Source organism: Mytilus edulis, chromosome 14 (genome assembly GCF_963676685.1).
Source record: "Mytilus edulis chromosome 14, xbMytEdul2.2, whole genome shotgun sequence".
NCBI classification, from domain to species: domain Eukaryota; kingdom Metazoa; phylum Mollusca; class Bivalvia; order Mytilida; family Mytilidae; genus Mytilus; species Mytilus edulis.
Genome location: NC_092357.1, coordinates 57975131 through 57998543, shown reverse-complemented (window position 1 = coordinate 57998543; position 23413 = coordinate 57975131). Strand labels below are relative to the sequence as shown.

General features: G+C 32.6%; 1 protein-coding gene across 1 annotated transcript in view; it reads right to left on the bottom strand.

Annotated features, from left to right (window-relative positions):
• Window positions 1-23189, bottom strand: part of LOC139504329 (uncharacterized) — a 30800-nt gene extending 7611 nt beyond the window's left edge. Inside the window, exons 1-10 of the mRNA XM_071294399.1 lie at window positions 23100-23189; window positions 22709-22807; window positions 20461-20565; window positions 18472-18564; window positions 13981-14056; window positions 10757-11005; window positions 8659-8970; window positions 6201-6563; window positions 5365-5474; window positions 2053-3270 (exon numbers count right to left, since the gene is read on the bottom strand). Of these exons, the coding sequence (XP_071150500.1) occupies window positions 2053-3270; window positions 5365-5474; window positions 6201-6563; window positions 8659-8970; window positions 10757-11005; window positions 13981-14056; window positions 18472-18564; window positions 20461-20565; window positions 22709-22807; window positions 23100-23189 (2715 nt within the window). The remainder of the gene's footprint in view (window positions 1-2052; window positions 3271-5364; window positions 5475-6200; window positions 6564-8658; window positions 8971-10756; window positions 11006-13980; window positions 14057-18471; window positions 18565-20460; window positions 20566-22708; window positions 22808-23099) is intronic.
• Between the last annotated feature and the right edge of the window lie 224 nt (window positions 23190-23413).

Here is a 23413-nt window from a genome sequence, read left to right as displayed (position 1 = left end):
AATACTAATTTACGCGAGGAGAATAAATTGATCAAATAACGTCATAAATATAATGAACAATATCAAACCAATCCGAAACAGTCATTTTGATATAAACAGCTGGTATTGGTCAATGTGTAAGAAACGAAGACTGCTACTCCTCGTGCTAGGTTTGACCTTAGGTTGATTTGGATTTATATTTATGTATAATTTGGTAATAAAGCCCGACGACTGAAACACCCTCGGCTTTCAAATATTCAGCATTGAACTTTCCTTATTAAGACTAAATCAATTAAGCACTGCGGACAAAAAGTGGTGTTTTTGTATTGGTTCTTTTAAAGACTAAATAATACCTTCTTAAGCCGTTAATAGTACATCAGTCAATTGTCATACTTATCCACTACGATAAAATCAGAATATTTAAAACAATTCTATTGCAGTCAATTTAGATCTGTTCAGTCTACATTAAGATTTTTTTTAAATAGTTTTATCTTCCTGTACACATCAACAGCATACTGAATTGTTAAAAAAAATCCACTGAACTTTACTGAATTAAGGTGGTACCTAACACTACAGGGAGATAACTCTGTAAAATCAGCTAAACGTTCAAATTACGTTGTGATGAAAGGGGAATATTACGCTTCTCAATGATCAAAATAAGTGTTTGTGAAACTGTTATATAACCAGTGTAATTTTTTTCTGATAAAACGTTTGGTTCAAATCTTTTGAAATTTTTATATTTTTGTCAAAGGGTCAAAGTAAATACTGTGTCAAACTTTTATGAAAATTAAACGAGCCAAATAAATTTTCGTTAAAGTGTTGGGTACCACCTTAACTTCAAGAGAATTATCTGAAAAGTACTGAGTGACCGGAAGGATAAGTACTGAGTGATCGGAAGGAAAAGTACTGAGTGATCGGAAGGATTAGTACTGAGTGACCAGAAGGAAAAGTACTGAGTGATCAGAAGGATAAGTACTGAGTGATCGGAAGGATAAGTACTGAGTGATCGGAAGGATAAGTACTGAGTGATCGGAAGGATAAGTACTGAGTGATCGAAAGGAAAAGTACTGAGTGATCGGAAGGAAAAGTACTGAGTGATCGGAAGGAAAAGTACTGAGTGATCGGAAGGAAAAGTACTGAGTGATCGAAAGGAAAAGTACTGAGTGATCGGAAGTAAAAGTACTGAGTGATCGGAAGGATAAGTACTGAGTGATCGGAAGGAAAAGTACTGAGTGATCGGAAGGAAAAGTACTGAGTGATCGGAAGGAAAAGTACTGAGTGATCGGAAGGAAAATTACTGAGTGATCGGAAGGAAAAGTACTGAGTGACCAGAAGGAAAAGTACTGAGTGATCGTAAGGATAAGTACTGAGTGATCGGAAGGAAAAGTACTGAGTGATCGGAAGGATAAGTACTGAGTGATCGAAATGAAAAGTACTGAGTGATATTGGAAGGAAAAGTACTGAGTGATCGGAAGGAAAAGTACTGAGTGATCGAAAGGAAAAGTACTGAGTGATCGGAAGGAAAAGTACTGAGTGACCAGAAGGAAAAGTACTGAGTGATCGGAAGGATAAGTACTGAGTGATCGGAAGGATAAGTACTGAGTAATTGGAAAGAAAAGTACTGAGTGATCGGAAGGATAAGTACTGAGTGATCGGAAGGAAAAGTACTGAGTGATCGGAAAGAAAAGTATTGAGTGATCGGAAGGAAAAGTACTGAGTGATCGGAAGGAAAATTACTGAGTGATCGGAAGGATAAGTACTGAGTGATCGAAGGGAACAGTACTGAGTAATCGGAAGGAAAAGTACTGAGTGATCGGAAGGAAAAGTACTGAGAGATCGGAAGGATAAGTCTGAACATAAAATGATAGATTGTAGACATCTGCCAAAATTTCAATGGCTAATATCCTGAAAACAAGTGCATAGACCCATATTATTTTTAGTAATCCCCTATCAATATATACTTTTCATATGACTATAAATCAAAATGACCTGTCAAGTTTAAATTCATTTACAAGTGAACTGACTTTTCATCTAACAGCAAAAGGTTGAAAAAAATCTATAAAAGAGAGTTACCTTGTCTGCAAACCATTTGGACACAATATTAGTCTTGTGTATTCTATTGTGATCATGGCATGTCCATTCTTCCTTAGACATGTTCGATCTCAACGTGTGGTCAAAAAAGCAAAGACCTGACCCACAAACTATTCCAATTTGAATGGTGAATGGCAAATCTCTAGTACAATCAGAATCATCTGAAACTGAGAAATAGAAATTGGAAATGTTTGTGATGGCATGTGTGAGGCATTCCTGAGCTGTTGATGCTATTGTATGTACAATGGAAATTTGGCTTTCTTTGTGAGAAAGAGAAACTATGATTCTGTTTCCCTGAATGTCAATTCTCATATCGTGTTCATTATCAATTGTAACATCAGCACTGTCTGTGAAGATCATCAAGCGACTGGATTTAGTGCTGACTCGAAGTTTCCACATTGATATAAAAGTCGCAATGAATCGGTAAAGGATAGCAGGGGGTACAACTTCCTCCTTAAACCTATAAGCCAGATGTATGCTTCTGTCAAAATCTATCTGTTGGCTGTCTTCTCTTTTGGTGCTTATCATGCATGGAACTAAGAAAAATTCAGATTCATTTTCGTCGTCTTTTTGTCTACAAATTATGTCCAGATGAACTAACATTTCTACCATATAATCTTTATGCTCTGAGATCTCCTTGAAACAGTCTTGTTTCCATATTTCATGTAAATCCTTTTTCAACAATTTTCCACTCTCTTTGAGGTCTCCTAATATTTCAATGAGATGTTCTGGCCAAAACTGTTCGTCAGTAACGATGGAACGTAGCACGTCTACCAAAAATACTGGATCAATGATAACATTATCTCTCAAGCAAGCTTCATCGAAGTAGATCAGTTTTCCCAGGGCATGGTTAACCTTCAGGAACTTTTGTAGCTGATCTGGGGTTAATGCATGTTTTTCATTCTGCTGGTTAAGGTCATTCAATTCACCAATGGATAGTACTTTCTTTTTCTCCTCTACTTTTTTGGCTAATTGAAGTTCAAGGGGTACAAACTTTGTTGGCATAGGTTCTCCACAACAAGGATGGTCTAATGCAACTTCCACCAACTGCTTCTTCAATGTGTCTAATTCTTTGTCCTCTTTGTTTCTTGCATCCACAAAAATAAGTGGTTGATATTGAAGATGTTGTTTTCCTCCATGATTTTCGAAGAGTTTTTCGATTGAGTCTTCTAGAATTCGTCTCTGTTCCTCAATATCACCCTAAAATAGAAACAGATCAAAACCTTATATTTACAATCCTCCTTCATTATTTTCTTTACAGGATAATCTAAAATTTTCGTCTCCTTGAATTTAATCACACTTAACCATTGGATATATTAATACAATAAGACTTTTGACGATTGCTTAAAATAAAAATGTTAACGGTAATAGTTCAAAATAATAATGTTTCATTGTTTAGAGAATTCCATAGGAGATAACAATTGACCATTTAAACTGTCACATGGGTACTTACTGATGTTGTTAAGTGGGGAAAAGCCATACAAATCCATTCCGACTACATTACATATTTCTAGCAACAGTGGCCATGATTATTGATGGATCAAATCTCAGATGCACTTTGGTTTATACAGAATGTTCAGGTTAGTTTTGTGTGTAGTTTGTAACACAGTGATGACTGCTGTACCAATATTTTGACTATTTTATTTAATATTTCTGTTTTGTTCACGCATCGTTGTAAATATAACGGAATTTGATGAGACTGTTGTAAAAGTGAGAGGTTTAGTGCTATAAAACCAGGTTCAATTCACCATTTTCTACATTTGAAAATGCCTGTACCAAGTTAGGAATGGGAAGTTGTCGTCCAATCGTTTGATGTATTTTGTCATTTGATTTTGCTTTGTGATTAGAGATTTTCCGATTGAATTTTTCTCGGATTTCAGTATTTTTTGTGATTTTAATTTTTTCAGAGATCTTGATTACAACTAAAATGTGTCAACAACTTTAATTTTTTTTTATTGAGATTAATTAAGAGTAGAACAATTAGAAAATAATTAAAACTAGAGGTTCTTAAGAGCCTGTGTCGCTCACCTTGGTCTATGTGCATACATGTATTAAACAAAGGACATAGATGGATTCATGACAAAATAGTGTTTTGATGGTGGTGATGTGTTTGTAGATCTTACTTTACTGAACATTATTGCTACTTACAATTTTCTCTATCTATAATAAACTTGGCTCTTTCGTTACACAGAGGAAAATATTTTGTAAAAATTTACAAAAATTAATGAAAATTAATGAAAATTATTAAAAATTGACTATAAAGGGTAATAACTCTTTGAGGGAGGTCAACGGACCATTTAGGTCATGTTTACTTATTTGTAGATCTTTAACCATTATTGCTGTTGACAGTTAATCTCTATCTATACTAATATTCAAGATAATAACCAAAAACAGCAAAATTTCTTTAAAAATTACCAATTGTGGGGCAGCAACCAAACAACCCATTGTCCAATTCATCTGAAAATTTCAGAGCAGATAAATACTGACTAGATAAACAATTTAACCCCTTTTCAGATTTGCTCTGAATGATTTGGTTTCATAGTTATAAGCCAAAATCTACATTTTACCCCTATGTTCTATTTTTAGCCATGGCGGCCATCTTGGTTGGTTGGCCGGGTCACCGGACACTTTTTTTAAACTAAACACTAAACACCCCAATGATGATTGTGACCAAGTATGGTTAAATTTGACCCAGTAATTTCAGAGAAGAAGATTTTTGTAAAAGTTAACGACGACGGACGACGGACGACGGACTTACGACGGACGCAAAGTGATGGGAAAAGCTTACTCGGCCCTTCGGGCCAGGCGAGCTAAAAAGAATTAAGTGGCAGGTACACAACTACAATTCATTCTTCGAGGTTTAATAGATGATCTTTGTTAACAACAATAGGAGCTGATAGCACAAATCTAGTTCATCATCAATAATTTTTTGTTGAAAATAACTCATTTCTAAGGTAAAAAAATGAGGGAAACAAATCTTCGAACAATTTTGTAATAGAAGTGCATCACATGTTTGCAATCTTTCGGTGAAAATTCAATAACTAAGGCTGAAAACTTTCAGAGTACAGTATACTAAAATGTGTACCATCTAGTAAATCAGACGGATGATCAAAATACCACAAAATATTTCATTGTGACAGGTTCATTTTTCAACATACTTCAATCTTGTCTGTAGTTTTGGAGATATAGGGGAAACCCAACGGATGGGTTCTGTACACAACATTCAATTGCGACTCTGTCTTACATGGCAAAGTATTAGAGCTACATAGTTCTTTAAATTATGTCAGTACTTACTTTTACTTGATCTTTGTGTGTTGCAACAAATTTGATTTTTGGGTATCCTCCATTTTCAGTCAAAGTCTTACAATATGTAAGGACTGAATTAACCCAATGGACGAGATAAGCTGCAACGAACACATATACATGTTAATATGTTTGAAAGTGTAAAATTGTCTTTCAATAATTAATGATCAATAAGCTTTTATAAGTAAATGAAAATAATTGATTCCCACAAACACTATCTAATCATATCAATCTTTTCAATTGTTACATGTGTTAGCAGCATTGTTGAATTTAATACAAAAACAAATTGTAGATCATTTCAGTAGTTAGATTAATTATTCCTTTAGGAAACATATTTTGTATTCCTGCTGACATAGCCTCAAACAATACTGTGTTATTTGCATGAATCATAAACTGAATTAAGCAACAACAGAATGTAGGGATAACATGTAGGCATAATCATTCTTATACATATCAGCATTCACGACAAGGTGATTTTAGAACATCACAAATCGATCTTCCGCTTCCACTCCTTGTGTTTAGATTTAAAAAAAAAAACCCAGAACAATGGAATTCTTCCCTCTTTATACTGGATAAAAAAAATCGATTTAAAAAAAATAATAATCAGTTCATCTAGATGTTAAATTAACCAATACTAGATCTTGTATTGCTGACCCTGTTGCTGTATAAATCTTTGCAGAAGAGCCTATTGTTTGTTATATTGAGACCTTAGATATTCAAAGAGAGCTAAGGCGATCAACAGTTAACCTATATTGAAATACTATAAACATATCTTATTTGAATGTAAATAGATAGATTGTCTTGACTATTTATAAATGGTACCATACCTGCTGTATTCCGTTGATTTTTACAGCCAGGTAAGTCTATGTAATCAGGTATTTCTTCGTTGATACCTTTACTTCCATTGAATATCAATACAAAAGTGCCTCTGCTAGATATGAAGAGTTGGTGTGTCAAGTGATATATCTTTTGACCGCCAAAGTCCCATAAATCTATGGGGACAATTACCATTTCGTAATTGCCTTTATTACATTCAGATCGGATTAGTTGAATAATTTCCTCCTCTGAAATGTCCTTGGCAGTCAATTTATCTTCAGTGTCTCCCTCTCTCCCAACACTATCATCTCTAGTAGCTACATGCATCAAAGCACTTTCATCATTTGAAGATTTAAGATTTGCAACATTTTTACCTGAAAACAACATATAAGTTGATCTGTGTATGTAAGAATTGATAATTGAAACAAGATAGTCGTGTATTTTGTTAAAATTAAACTTGTGTTTCCTTAATCACATATATCATGCGTGTAATTGATAAAAAAAAAACAATATTCAAAAAGAATAATTGTTCATTCAAAGTTTGTCAAACTAGTTTTGTTTATACAGACATAACTATATTCGCAAAGCATTGTTGCACTTTTCAAATGATTTGCCTTTTGAAATGTATTGCACTGATATTAATTTTTAAACAGACATGTATGAATACAAATAAATCAATGATACAAAAAAAAAGATTATTTTATAGGTCCTCAAAATGATACATGTACGGGCTAGACCATTTTACACTAAAATTTTAGACAGGGGAATACAATATAGTCATTCCTTGAACTTTTTACATGTTCTAGGCAGTAAAAAACTTGTTAAAATTGGTCATGCATTTTGTTGTGAGGGGTGTAATTAGATGCAACCACGTCCGGAGAGGATATGTGTCGCAAAAAATAAATGGTGACAGCTATGTTCATGATGTTCTGGCAAAAAGGTTAGTAAAATAAATGGTCGACAGTTCGCTATTTGTTATGACTCAGAATAAATGTTGTATAAAAACTTCAACTTAAAAAATTTGAAAATGGCCCTTTTCTATAATAGTAAAACATAAAACATAAAGATACATAGTAAGATAAAGCATATTAAAGAATCTTTACAATTAAATTTCTGATGAAATCAACATAACATAAGTTTATTTAGATTTCTTCGGACTAAAAATAGACTAAATTGATAATAGGGACATAAGGCCATACTTTAAATACACAGTTCGATACGGCATATCAAAGAACTTAATGAATTATTGTTTTGTTTAATTTGAACAATGGTTAATGTAGACTCCGATTTGGGTCGATTTGAAAACCGGTTCTTAATTTTAAAATCTAAATACATGTTAAGATTCAGCTTTTAAAAAAAATCGTTAACTTCATTTGTTTTTCTATATCAAAACAAGTCTTATTTCGGATACTATAGACAGTAATGAGAACCAATTGAAAAAAAGGTCCACAATCCAAAATAAGAATAGCATTTTAAAAATACAAAAGAATTCAAGTCTTTGAATTGTCCCCCTCCGAATAAAGAAAAAAGCAATTTATACAAAGTATAAAAAAGTATCGTTTAGTCCCTTTAAGTAAAAAACATGTTAGGGCCTTAACCCCAAAAATCCTTCGAAACTATCCATTTTCAGTACGGAGCATAGTGGTTTTAATTTCCAGAGAAACATAGACTTATACTCAATTTGTTGTCAGGAACTATGGGAATCAAAGTCTTTCTGGTCACTACTTCCTACACAGTTTGCCATTATCCGAAAAACAATACCTAACCTTCCTTTGTTGTATGACACCTTTAGCTATATTTTATAGACAGCCATAGACGTATACACAAGCTATTGTCCAGAAACATTTGAATCTCGTAGTTTTTGGTCCTTTTTAACAGTTTGGGCCATTACCACCAAAATAAATATCGTATAATTTCACATATTTCCAAACATTTATACCCAAGTTCTAAAACATAAAAAACGACTTTTTGTTGGACTCATTCATAAATAGTGGTACAATTTCATAAAGATCCATATATTTATACACAAGCTATTGTCCAGGAACATCTACATCCTATTTTGTTTTGGTCATTTTAAACAGTTTGGGCCATAACCATCAAAATCAATCCCAACCATCATTCTGAAGTATAAAAACTCATCATAGATACCAGGATTAAAAAGTTATAGTAACGCCAGACGCGCGTTTCGTCTACAAAAGACTCATCAGTGACGCTCGAATCCCAAAGTATTGAAAAGGCCAAATAAAGTATGAAGTTGAAGAGCATTGAGGTCCATAAGACCTTGTCGTATAATGTAAAGATATCCAAACATTTATACCTAAGTCCTGAAACATTTAACTGTTTAACTATGTTTTTGATTAACATAAACTGTGACAAAGACAAGGTTTTGGAACAACACAATCAAGAAACACCACATGTCCACACAATATGGCATGATTTATATTCACACATAATACTAACAACAAATACCTTTCAATACTTTCTGTTTTCGACTTGGGAGACTGAAGAAAGCTTTCAACCTTGACGTTATTGTGCGTACACCTGGAGTACTGACATAAGACGTAACACCACTACGATCTGGCATTTCCTCTTCACGTTTCGCAGCCCCAGGACTCGATATAACATGACCTGAACTGGATGATATAGAACCTTTGTTTTGGATTTCCTCCCTGTGTTTAGCATCATCAGAACCTGGCATCTCTCTATTAAATTTTGCGACATCTGTAATTGCCATTTCTTTACTCCTTAGCAAACTTTGCACAGTTGCATTCAAGATAGTCCCTGAAATAATACATAATCTGATTGATTTATTTAAAAAAAAAAATTTCCACATTATTTGATTTGATCATTACAAAACATAAATTCACGCCAACTGAGGAAATACTCTTAGATTAAGACATATGGTTAAGAAAGGCATAACATGGTTAAATATAATCACATTACAAAAGTAATCGATGAAAACAGATTACTGATAACGATTACCCCTGCCCTCATGACAGGCAGCCAATAAATTGTAAAACATTCCAAACAAGTACGCTAAGGGTTTTTTAAAAGGTTAAACTATGGTTTAGGATTGATTTTTCATTGTTGTTTACTTAACATTCAGTGACAAATATTTAATGATATTCAGGACGAGAACAGGATAACAATAAATGAAATAGGTAGGACCAGTAAAGGAGGCCGTCCAGGATGAAGGTCGGTAAAATTTGAGCTGCCACTTGAAAACTATGGCATAATAGATAGGGTCAGAAATTCAAATGACATTCTCTTTGCGCGAGGCATCGAATTAAATATCCCCATTTTAATGATTGTATATTTTATACACCCCATACAGCCAAACGGATGCCTCTCTTTCGGCAGTGTTTCACTGCCGTTCGAAAAAAGACCTATACTTTTTAAAGATACTTTTTAAATTGTTATTTGTATGGAGAGTTGTCTCATTGGCACTCACACCACATCTTCCTATATCTATATATGGTGACAATATTTCTATTCACCCATGGGGATTATTGTATAGAAGGAACATCTTTAAAATGTATTTGAAGTAAGTTCTGCATTTAAACTCAGGAGTAACTGAAACATTTGATTTGCACTAATAATTTTTCAAAAGACTAAAAATCAAAAGTTAAAAACGTAGTTAATTAATATTCTAACGTGTTAAATTAAAAATATATATATTTATATATATATCTTTATATATAGATATTCCTAGTTTTCGAAATTCCTCTTAGCAACATTTAGATAACAAATTGAAAGTTTGAAAATCTTACAAGTATAGTAATTGAATAGAAATATAATGTTAAAATATTGAATTAGCCGACTTCTGCCTAATGACAAAGAAAATTATAGTCTTGAAAAGGAAATCAATTTGACGCTACAAAATATCGGTAAAATAAATCGTCGTCACAAGGCTTATCGGCCAATAATATGCATTTTTTCCATTTAAATGTGTTCATTTACAATTTCAAATTAGGTATGCCAAATAATGTACAGGCAGACTGTAAAAGGTTGTATGGAGAATATACAAGATTTTTTCAGAAAATAAAACATGACAATTTCACTGTCAGGCAATGTTTGAAAAATTGTGTTATCTCAGTTGTGCAGAATTTTTGACTTATTCATATTTGCCTTCAAGGTATAGATTTCTATATGTGTACGTCCTTAAATAGTGTCGAGTAAGGCGTATAAAACTATGTGCATAAACAGACAATTGTATATGCCTATCAGTGATTTTCGAACGTTTTACAATGTTTTATTATGGTACCCCAAAACAAGTCATATTCAGTATGTTTACGACGAATCAAACACAATAATGTTGGGCTTCCCACGGATTTACCACCAAAGGTCAAAGGAGTAAGCAGAGACCAATATATTAGACGGAAATCAACGAAAAAAACAAATGATTAAGTTTAAAACTGAAAGTGTAACTCAAGATACATATTTACCTCACAATATATAATTCGAACGTTGACCTAAAATATGGGTTCAATCTCTTACTCAAATTTAAACACATTACTCTGAGATGCATTTCCTAAGTCTCTTGTTTATATACTTAAAGTTTACATACCCTTTTCCAAGAAAATCCAACAACGTTCCTTTATATTCATTCCAGCTCTGCCAAGGTAAATCCATATACCATCTGTTGACTCTCGATGTTCTGGAGCCTCATCTCCCACTAGAATTTTGGCTAAACATGTCTTGCCGACACCAAATGGACCGGTAAGAAAAACACGGTTCCAGTAACATTTGTATGATCCGCTGCTTAACAGACCTTGAAATTCCATATCCGAAAAAATCTTTATTTCTGCATAAGGTCCTGCATGTATAAAACCGAAATAAATATAAGTTATGAAATTCGTATATCATTCTTATTGTTATTTTGCTGAAAAATATACAAGCAATATCAACAGGAAGTAACACGTAATCCAATACATATTCTTTAACTTTTATTAATTTTAGTACAAGAGTGCACACATTGAAATGTCTCGCCTGCATTACTGACCATTGGTTTTGTGTTGAGTCTTAAAGATAAAGGTTTTATTAAATGTATCACATAATCTTACGATCTGTGATTATGAGTTCAAGGTCAGATACATCCTTTCAGACGGACATATATACATTACAATATTTTGAAGACCAAATATAGTAGACCAATTGCTTGTGGTAATTAAAAAAACATGACCAAAAAACAAACACTTAACATTGAACAATGAACCATAAAATTGGGTCAGGTTCAGATTGTACCTACAATACAAACATGTATACTGTACAGTTATTCCATGCACAAAAAATAGCTGGCCTTATATTTGAAGTATTTGACTTGACTCGGACTTATTTTTTTCTAAATTGGCTAGAGGTATAGGGGAGAGTTCAGTTCTAAAAAAAAATATGTTTAATACCGCCTGTCTAAAGTCAGTAGCCTCTGGCTGTTGTGAGTCTTTTTTTGTATGATTTTCAATTTGATCAGTTCAATGCTATATTTTGGAGTTAAGTATGATGTCCAATATAACTAAAACAGTACGCACACATTAGGGTACGGGGTTTTCTCGCTGTGTTGAAGACCCATTAGTGACCTTTGGCTGTTTGTTTGCCTTTTGGTCGAGCTGTTGTTTCTTTGACACATTATAATTCGAAATTAAAAAATAAACAATATGCAAAAAACTTATAAGTAATTAGCTGATTTATTCATTAACACTGATTTGACTCAAATTCTCATATCTTATCTATAAAATACTAAACCTTATATCCAAATTACATGTGTACAATGAGTCATAAAAAACAATAATAATACAATAACTCGATATTATACATAATAAATTTGTATGTATTTTAGCATGTTTAACATATGCCATCAGTTGATCATCGAAATGATCTTCGAAAACTGCCGACAGTAATATAACCCGATATGAACATTAATGAGGCTATAAGTTGATTACATAGATAGCGACCTCGTCAAATTAGACTTATCTTGGTCTGTTTGATTTCTTGTTATAGTTTAGACTTAATCTTTTAATTTGTTTAATTGAGGTCTATAACCTGCATGTCATTAACTGCTAGTAGTCCTTTGTTGATGAATGTATTATTGCCATGTTGCTTAGTGCTTCTATACACTTATTATAATACCGGACTCGAACTTCTTTGAAAAAGAGGGACGAAAAATACAGAGGGACAATCAAACTCAAAAACCGAAAATAAATTGACAACGCCATGGCTTAAAATGAAAAAAAGACAAACAGACAAACAATAGCACACATGACACAACACATAAAACTAAAGAATAAGCAACATCAATCCCACCAAAAACTAGGGGTGATCTCAGGTGCTCCGGAAGTGTAAGTAGATCCTGTTCATCATGTGGCACCCGTCGTTTTGCTTATGTATAACAAATCTAGTAAATAGTCTAATTCGGTAGGTAACATTCATGAAAAAGGAAGGGGATTGTAGTGACGACGTAAGGAAAATATACGATATCATTTGTGAAACGGTTATTCCATAACGGTCAACCAACTCGTAATGGCGTTCGTAAAATTTACGAAATTTATTGAAACTGAGCTTTTCTATGCGAATTGATTTGTGTGTATTCATTCTACATTGGCTAGAGTTGTAGGGGTGAGATCTCACAAAACATGTTGGTTTTTTTCGCTGCATTTTTAACCTGTCCAGAGTCAAAACCCTTTGGCCTTTCTTAGTCTTTTTTTTTTAATTTTTAGTTCATTTATATGTTTTAGTGTTTAGTGTGAGGTCCATTATCACTGAGCTAGTACACGTTTTTAAGGACAAATTTGCGGATTTTTTTCGATGCGTTGAAGACTTATTGGTGACCTTCAGCTGTTATCTGTTCGAGTTGTTGTCTTTTTGACACATTCCTCATTTCCATTATCAATCATAAAAAAATATAATCATCGTTTTCCAGTATAAAAAAAATTTGTGGGTCGAATTAGACAAGGAAAATGGTTCACTAATGTTTAACTTCCAATGTTGACATTCTTTTTCTCATAATTCATGAATATAACTTATACGTTAAACTAATTCTAAAAGAAACAATCAAATGATAAAAAATATATAAGACATCTAGTCCCATTTATTGTCTGCGCACCCTTTCACCCAAAAATAATTACAATATTTTAATTTTTATATGCATAGATTCGGGGACTGTATATGTATGCAAATATAAATTTCCTTCATTGATTTAAATAACACAATTAGCCTTTAATAAAATTTCAAATAACATATTTATATTAGATATGTAGAGCATACATCATAACACTATAAACATGATAAAGTTTTGAAAGAAAAATGCATATTAATATAGAATTTCACGTCTATTTCTTTTTTACATTCTAAAAATCATTATATGATTTTCATGAATAAAAAGATTAGATTTCTTTTGTTAAACACAATTACTGTGGGCTTGAAGTAAAATATCAGTTATTTCCATGATTAAAGTTGATATTTCTAAGATTATAGTTGGAGTTACCAAGATAAAGGTTGATAGTTCCAAGATTAAAGTTGATAGTTTCACGATTAAAGTCGACAATTTGAAAAAAGAATATAAAAAAGAATGAATGAACCTTACATGATTCCGTAGCATAGACACATATTTTGGTACAAGTCTATTATTGAAACATAGAACTCTTATGATACTTAAATAAGTATGATGCTATCTTTTTTATATAGATACAATAAGTATCATTTGATCATATACAAATCTGAATGGGGTTAAATCAGTGGGCTGCTGTGTCATTCATTGTTGTACTCCACACATACCACTTAATCAAATTGAAATCTTACCTTTGACTAAATGTGTTTTATCTATTTGCTTTAGGGTTCCTGTGATCATTTCGGGGTCTTCCTTTGCCATGACAGTCTACAACACAGCAGATTACATATTCTGGTGATGAATAGCGTATTATTGATTTAATTTCAATACATGTTTTTATAAATCTTTAAGCTAATTTCTTATAGTACCCCTATATTTCTTTGGACAATTGGCATTTTATAACTTTCACTTACTTTTCATACGCTCCTCCTCCTACATAAATAGGATGCTGAGGCACAAATTAAACACTCGATGACCCCGTAATTTGCTGATCGAGAACAATTAACACCCGCTTCGTCCTGGGTTAACCGATTCTTATTTCCCTTGTTTTGTTTTTATTATCAGTAAACTATTTTATTGTATGACTTATGTCATGTTAATGTTATAAGTATATACTAGTTATTCTAGTAATGAATAGCATGTTATAAATTAAACTGGAGAAAAAAAGATGCTTAACTGTTTTCTATACATTTATAGTGTAATATTCAATATGTGCAAGTCGATACTGTTGCTGCTGGACTATTATTTCCAATGGAATATATTCAACTCAGTGGTTCGGTAATGACATAGTTCATAACAAACAATATTTTGTTTTTAAATCTTCCGTCAATAAATTCTGAAATGTTAAAGATACTACAGCTTCTACTTCCTACGACAAGTTGACCTTGTACGGATGTTTGCCATTTAGTCTTCAATTGCGACATTCAATGATTGTCAAGTATTAATCAACAAAACTCATTTTGAAGCATACAACATCACATTATATTATAACTGAGTTTTTTAACTCATGTTTTTTTCTTCTTCAAAAATTTAGACAATTAGAACTTCCTACACAGTGGGGTTAGTTCGTAGTTATTTCACATCAAGCAGACACGCTATATACTTGAATTCACTGAGATATAAGCCAACAAAGTTCAACTTGTCAAATTTTATGAATGCAACTATTATTTTTGCCATGAAAGATAACATTGTTCGATATACTAAAATTAATTTTCATTTTGATGTATAGTTCTATAAACATGATCAGGTCATTACAAGACTAAAATGGATACCTGATGGTAATTAAGCATGAACAAAGTAAAACAAAATATCATTAAAAAGGCTCATTAATAACGAAAATACATGTTTTTTTTCAGATTTTTTGCTAGTCAAGTACACCAACTAGGTCTAAAGTAGGTCAACCAGAATGGAACTGATATGAATTCTGCAACTTGTGCGCCGATTTGTATATTGTTAAGGTCTGTACCGTCTTCAATAATGAGCAAAACTCAAATCATATTGAAAACTACTGTAAACAACAACTGAATAACAGATCCCTGACTTAATGATACATACAGAAACTGGCATGGTTAACATGAGTGTGGGCACTCAAACGTCCCATATCCTCATCTCATAGCACAACAAATGAACCAACAGTTATTAAAATACCATCAATGAGGGCAAACAATTTGAGGCGAATACAAAATAAAGACATTTATGTTTATGGTTCATTATATTTGGGCACATGATTTTTTTCACTAAAGATAAAAACATTGACTTCATTTGGAAACAAGTTATGTTTGTGCAGTGCCATAAAGGAACCAGTTATTATATTTAAAAAGTATAACAAGAATATCGAACTCAAGTATAAATTTAAACAATTCCTGTTTTTTAATAGAATTTTTTTTTCTTCTAATTATCCATTCTTTTTCAAGAAATGTAGATTCATATAATTTATTAACAATATCTATTTTATAAAGCAACAACTAAAGCGTATACAAGCATGTATGTGCACCTTTGTAGTATACAACAGGAAACTATTTTATATTTGATTGAATGTTGTAAATTCGATACTACTGTACTAAATACAAAGTTTGAGAGAGAATTGAAAAGTTGACAGTGTGTATGTTCATTTGCAAAAACAAATACAAAAACACATTGGAGACGTTTCTTAACATTTGCAAATGATACCTGCATATCGTTTTACCTTTTATTTAGAGTTTTAGTTTGAAACCCGGATTTGTTTTTTCTCAATAGATTTATGAATTTCGATCAGCGGTTTACTACTGTTGCCTTTATTTATAAGTTTTTTTTTCCATTTATCTTGAATTTAGGAGCAAAAGTGTGCTTATATAAACAAAAACAAAATTTGTCCATACAAAATTTTTAATCGACTTTAATCTATCCAAAATAGTGTGTATCGTTTACTTTAAATGTCATACACCGATCATATTTCCCTCCAGGAAATTTACAATTAAAGTATAATAAATTACCAATGTATTAATTTGCAGCAGAAAACATCAACTTATTTTTAAGATGATGCTATTAGTTAATAGTTATCAAAGGTACCAGAATTATAATTTAATACGCCAGACGCGCATTTCGTCTACATAATATTCACCAGAGACGCTCAGATCAAAATAAATATACAGCCAAACAAATACAAATTTGAAGATCATTGAGGAGCCAAAATTCTAAGAAGTTGTGCCAAACACGGATAAGGCAATCTATGCATGGGATAAAAAATCCTTAACTTTTTTCCAATATATCAAAGTTTGTTAAAAGGAAATTTAAAAAAATGCCGAAATAGTTAATATTCATGTCACATTATACCTGTACCAAGTCAGGAATATGACAGTTGTTATACATTCGTGTAATGTGTTGGAACTTATGATTTTTCAATTTGATTTGAAAATTTTTTATTTGAATTTTCCTGGGAGTTCACTTTTGTTGTGGTTTGACTATTTATAAATCTGCAAATAAACTTTTATATAATAATCTCGCGATGTGTAAAACAGAGACATAATATGGCTTTGCATATTATGTTATATACGCATTATACAAATGCAATAAATACACAATAGCCAGTTTGCTCAGAGATATGTCACACCTGTCGGGGAAAAAGTGCAGAAAAACACAATCTGATTGACATTGCCTATAATTTTAAAGTGTCTGGCCCAACTATGGGTATGGCCTTGAAATATAGTTAACAAACTGATATTTTCAGACACCAATTAAAATTGATAGAAAATATTGTCTATTGTAAAAAAATTCTTTCAGGCTAATTTAATCATACAACTTAGCATTGAAAATCGTTAATTGATTGAAAGCCATTGGACCATAACCCAACAGAAAATGGCATCGAAATAGTCGTCAAACGCATAGTTAGCATCTTCACAAAAAATATTCATGATCCATAACAAAAAGTTTATATCACAATGATTTCCCTGAACCAAGGCCTTGAAGGCAGTGCCGCATAATATTCACCAAACTATTATATAATGATAGCCATACAGCTTCACACATACTAGTTACTAGTAATATAAACGATTGATCACCAGTAATTCATGTCAATTTATCTCTATTAGAAAACTTAAAGTTTAAAATGGCTAATAAATTGAAGGTCTCTAGATCATGGCTGAGGGGACAGATACTTAAAATAGTCATCAAACTGATATGTTATAATGGTAATGCTACTTCGAAAAAACGTTGATCTGTCAAAAGTTCTTCCTTTTTATTTTTCCTTTATTAAAATAACTTAAAAATAAAACATTACATTGAAAATAACTACTTAAGTTAAAGTCACTGGACCATGGCCTCTGGGGAATGACCTCAAAATTGTCTTTAAACTGATATCATAAGTGATATGGTTCACTACTGACCCCCTACGGATTCGTATAGGGTTATTGAAAAAACTAAAGAGCGTAAGGCTGAAAGCCGAATCTATTACGGATTTTATTCTCGGTGTATGGGTCAATGGTGAACTGTATAACGTATCTATTGAACATGGGGTCTATCCTGGGGCGTTATTTAGAAAAAGAAACAATGAAGTACAAACACACCAATATACGGTGTGACCATAAACTGTATACGTGAAATCGTGAACCAATCAGGAATTTTACTATCCCCTACGGATCCATAGTGTCATCCTTTGATTGCGTTAAACCCATCACAACCATATGATGTACACGCGGTGCGATAAGTAATGACAGAAAGGAATCTTGATGTAAATTATATCAATGACCTGTCACAGGGAGTGTCTTTCAAACTAAAGCAGAAGATTTTTCAATTGAGTATGCCATCATCAGCCATATCCGGAAAACATTCCCTTTCTGGTTTTCAGAGGCGTTCGTCGTAGACCAAAAACAACTATACAAGAATCCACAGAACCGTTTGCCTTCTCTGTGATAACTGCTGTCAATATTAAGAAGTAATTATAACTGCCAAAAACGTAAGTCCAATTTTTAGATAAATACACCAAAGATAACTTTTGTTTTCTTGGTTTCAATGAGGCTTTTGATCAAGATTCTTAACTTTCCATTGACATTTGACTTATTCTTTTATCTCTGAAGAACTAAATTTCAAATTGTATGTAAATGATTTAGCAATTATACCACAGTAATTTTTCCTTTAATGTATAAAATTCTAAAATCAAAATGAAAATGTACACTTTCTTATTTTTTCTTATCCAACAAAACATGTACCTTGAGGTAATCCATTATTTCTTTCTTCCTCTTTTTTATCTCTGGAGAATCCTGGCTGTCCTCTGCTGCAGCCAGCATAAATGGAGTCTCACCCTAAACGACAATAATTCGTACCTATAAAGTTATGTCTTCTTTCAACTTTCAGGTAATATTTCGACATCTCTATGCATTTGTTTGTTTATATAATTCATTACAATATTTTAAGAGTGTCGTTTTAAATTTGTTCAATGTCTACTCATTTAGGATAACCTAGGGTAAGAGACAAACCAGAAATAATGATGTGTAGACATCGGTGTTGCTTGATTATGCGCATGTATATAATTGGTTTAACTGTCACCGTAACATATTATAGCAGTATTAATACATCAACTACTATGTCCTTACAATTGGTACTTTAAAAGTAACAATTTATAACTAAGGGTTGCGTCTTAAAAACGTGTTTAAAATTGTTAAATTGGAGACAGTCATATGTGTGACAATATTACCATAGTGTTTACTTGTTTAACTGCAAGTTCCAGTGATTAAATTGTTATGAAGTGGTTCATTGTTAGTTTTTATTGACATTTGAATGTTTGATTGGTCCTATTGGTGACTCTATAACTGTAGTGTTTAATTGTTCATGCCAGTGAGTATTGTGCAATGAAGGGAGTTTGTTGTTGGTAAGACATGTTGACTGTCCCATGTTTGATTGGTTATACTATAGAATTATAGTGTGTAGTTGTTTAATTGCCACTGATTATAGTGCAATGAAGAGAGTTTGTTGTTGGTAGAAACTGTTGACTGTCACGTGTTTGAGTGTTGAGTTATGATTATGGTGTATTGAGATCGTCTATTGTTACTTTTTAGTACCTGATAACTGTCATTTGTGATTTTTGCGTATTGAGTGTAAGATAAAAGCACTTTGTTTATACTAAAATGACAAATTAAAAATATATGTAAAGCATTCAAATCCATAACAACGGAATACATTCAAATCAGTTATTGAATTCATTTAGGGAAAGGCCTGAATGGTAACCCGAAACATTGGGATAGCCATTTACCAATTGCAATGTCATTTGATTTGTCTTTATACTCTGCTCAGCCAATGTAACAGTATGAACTTACCTGTAACTTGCCTGTAAATCCAATTAGGAAAAATATAAAATCGGCGGAAATGAAAAAATGAAATCGGCGCAAATGAAAGAATGAAAATTTTTATAATCGGCGCAAATGTCATACGCCCTTGAGTGTCTTTAAGCAGTATCTGATCACTGTCACGTGTTTGATTTGTTACTTGCAACGATATGAGCTGAATGCATATGTGTGTAATATGTGTCTTGTTTTGGTACTGGCTTAATAGTGCCTTTTGTGTATCTATCTTTTGGTAGTAATTGATTACTTTAATTCTTGTGATTGATCATTTGCTTTGGTGTATGCTGAATGTTGGTTTTTGTGTATTAAGTGGTTTTTGGTAGAACATGATTGATGTCATATGTTTGCTTGGTGACTGATTTCGATAGAGGCTGCATTCTGATTTTTGTGTAGTATCTGATTTATTGTCATGCATTTGAAAACTTGCTTTGTGTCAGTGATGATTTAGTGTTAGTGTTTGGGATGTAATCGAAGGGATTGTGTATTGGTGGCTGTCATTGTGATTAGTTGGTATGTGCATAAGCTGATTATGATTTTATTTTAGTGTAAGACGACTTATAAACAATATATAGAAAGGTGTGGACGATTTTTTTTTTGTCTATGGCTTTCGGTCTTGTAGTATGATTCTAGTTGTTAATAATCATAAGAAATATCTTTGTTTTTTATTTCAAGAACAATTCACAAAATTCAGTACGCCAAATTAAACAACATCAACTACATATTTATTTTTTTCAAAACAGTTTTAAACTTAACACTTAATTTATAAACTTTACACTTAATATATCAATTTAACACTTAATATATAGTGTCAAAGATTTCCTCGGGTGTTATAACATAGTAAATAATGCCAAATGTTACCGTAGATGTTATGACCAGTGAACTGATTCCTCCTTCTTCTATTAACCATTTGGTGACATGTAAATGTCCATACATAGCAGCCCCGTGTAATGCTGTGAATCCGTACTATAATATCAAAATTGAGTCTATAAATTTAAAGTGATATTCTAGACATTATTGCGTTATTAATATCAACAAAATAAAATATATGTTATAATGCCCCTAAAATTTGCAATATCAGCATATAAAAATATGTAATATCAACATATAAACTGAATGTCGTAAACTGCAAAATAAAGTGTTAACATAAACCAAAATATTTTCATATCAGAATCAGTGGTAAAAACTCAACACCATGTGCTATTGTGAGATATATCATTTCATGTTACAAATATATTACGTTGTTAAAAAGAGGGACGAAAGATACCAAAGGGACAGTCAAACTCGTAAATCTAAAACAAACTGACAACGCCATGGCTAAAATGAAAAAGACAAACAAACAACAGCACACATGACACAACATGGAAAACTAAGGAATAAACAACACGAACCCCAACAAAAAACTAGGGGTGATATCAGGTGCTCTGGAAGGGAAACAGACCCTGCTCCACATGTGGCACCCGTTTTGTGGCTTATGTGATAACAAATCCGGTAAATAGTCTCATTCGGTAGGTCACATTCATGAAAGGGAAGGGGATTGTAGTTACGACGTAAGGAACATATCCGAAATCATTTGTGCAACGGTTATTCCATAACGGTCAACCAGTTCGTGATGGCGTCCGTAAAATTTACGATGGGATGATTTGAACTTCACCATTTGGAACTCTTTGTTTAATAGCTTCCTTGTGAGCAGCACTTCTATCAAGAAAATCATGATAGGAAATGCAAGCACGGGAATATCGTAATAATTGGGAGATATATACCCCGTATGCAGGTGCTGCTGGAATGTTGCTACTTAGAAATAAAAAGTTCACAATTGGAAAGCTGAAATCATCTCTTTTGTCGAAACGTTTTGTTTTCAACCGACCCTCATTGTCAATTTCTAGATGTAAGTCAAGATATGAGGCCGACTTAACTGTATCTGTAGTATCCTTTATCTCTAGCTCGATTGGATAGATGCGTTCCACATAGTCACCAAATTTTGAATTATTTAGTTAAAGAACATCATCTATATAGCGGAAAGTAGAGTTAAAGGATACTGCTAACTTCTTATCTTTCTTCCTAAGAAGTTCCTGCATGAAGTCAGCTTCATAATAATAAAGAAACAAGTCAACAAGTAGAGGGGCACAGTTTTCCCCTTTGGATTGCCGACAGTCTGTTGAAAAATACGTCCTCCGAATGTAACAAATATGTTGTCAATCAAGAAATCAAGCATCTTGATTAAATCAGTTTCAGATAATTTTTTGTTTGAATCAGAGTGTTCCTTTACAAAGTAGAATTTATCCCTCCCAAAGACAAGATACTTGTATCTACGTTGGTCATTCTTTTTTATGAATCAAAGCAATACCAACTCTTAGTTTGGAATGTGGAATACTTGTGGAAAGTGTAGAAAAGTCAAATGTTTTAATACTGTTACAAGATGAAAGAGAGTTAGATTGTATGTACTCTAAAAGGTCTTTGGAATTTTTAAGTGTCCACATCTGATTCACGCCCCCTCTAGAATAGGCAGTTTCACAATAACTTTGAGCCCGTCTTTGTTTGCTGATAAAATAGATGTTATAATTTAGACAGAGGTTTCATGGAGTACTTTGGAAGACCCAGCAATATACCGTTGTTTGTAAGGACACTTATGTAGTTTAGGTATCCAATACAGTGATGGAAGATCCAGTTCTTCATCTTTGGCCGTAATTCCAAAGGAACACAGAACAGACCTATGATTATCCAGGATTTACTCTTTGGTAAGTGTCGTGAAGGTATATGTTTAGTTTCCAAGTGAATTGTCAATACCTAATTTGTTTATCAAGCAGTTAATGTAATGAGTTTTACACACAGAAACGATGTTGTTTGGGGCTTAAAGTGATGCATAAACTATTTATATCAATGGATTTAGAAAGACTTGTATAATTATTATCATCTGACCAAACATGTTAACACAACTTATCAGACTTTATCAAGATAACACCTTGAAACCTCACTCATAGATTCAGTGCTAGTAAAATGATATTTCATCGTATACATTTCACAACTTGTGTCGTGTATCAAACCTGTCTGATTAAATCATTCAATATCAACAGAAGTAGGATCAAACAGAAAATATATCTTTCATTACCTTTGATCTGGAATGTATATTACATCCAACGCTGGCCAGATAACATATAATATCCAGATGTCCTCTTCCAGCAGCAACCATTAATGGCGTGACGCCATCCTGTTATATAAAAATATAATAAACATCAAAACTTGTATAAAAAACTAGACAATGTTGTGTTATAAATATAAATACACTATGAACGAATGATATATATCACATAAATCAGTGATCTAAACTGAATAAAATGAACAGTCACACTTGTATTTATATAATCATCAAGAGTGTGTAAATTATTATATCCCCTTTATTGGGCGGATTAATTTAACAGTGCTAGAATGACGGATATAACTATTTTTGGTTTTTAAATCGAAGGTGTCATAATCAATGGTGTAAGAATGATGGATATTACCATTGGTGGTGGATCAATTGAAGGCGTAATTATCAATCGTGTGAGAATGACGGATATTACCATTGTTGGTGGATGATTTACAGGCGTCATTATCAATGGTGTGAAAATGACGGATATTACCATTATTGGTGGATGAATTGAAGGCGTCATTATCAGTGGTGTGAGAATGACGGCTATTACCAATATATGTGGGTGATTTGAAACCGTCATTATCAATGGTGTGAGAATTACGGATATTACCATTGTTGGTGGGTGAATTGAAGGCGTCTTTCTCAATGTTGTGAGAACGATGGATATTACCATTATTGGCTAGT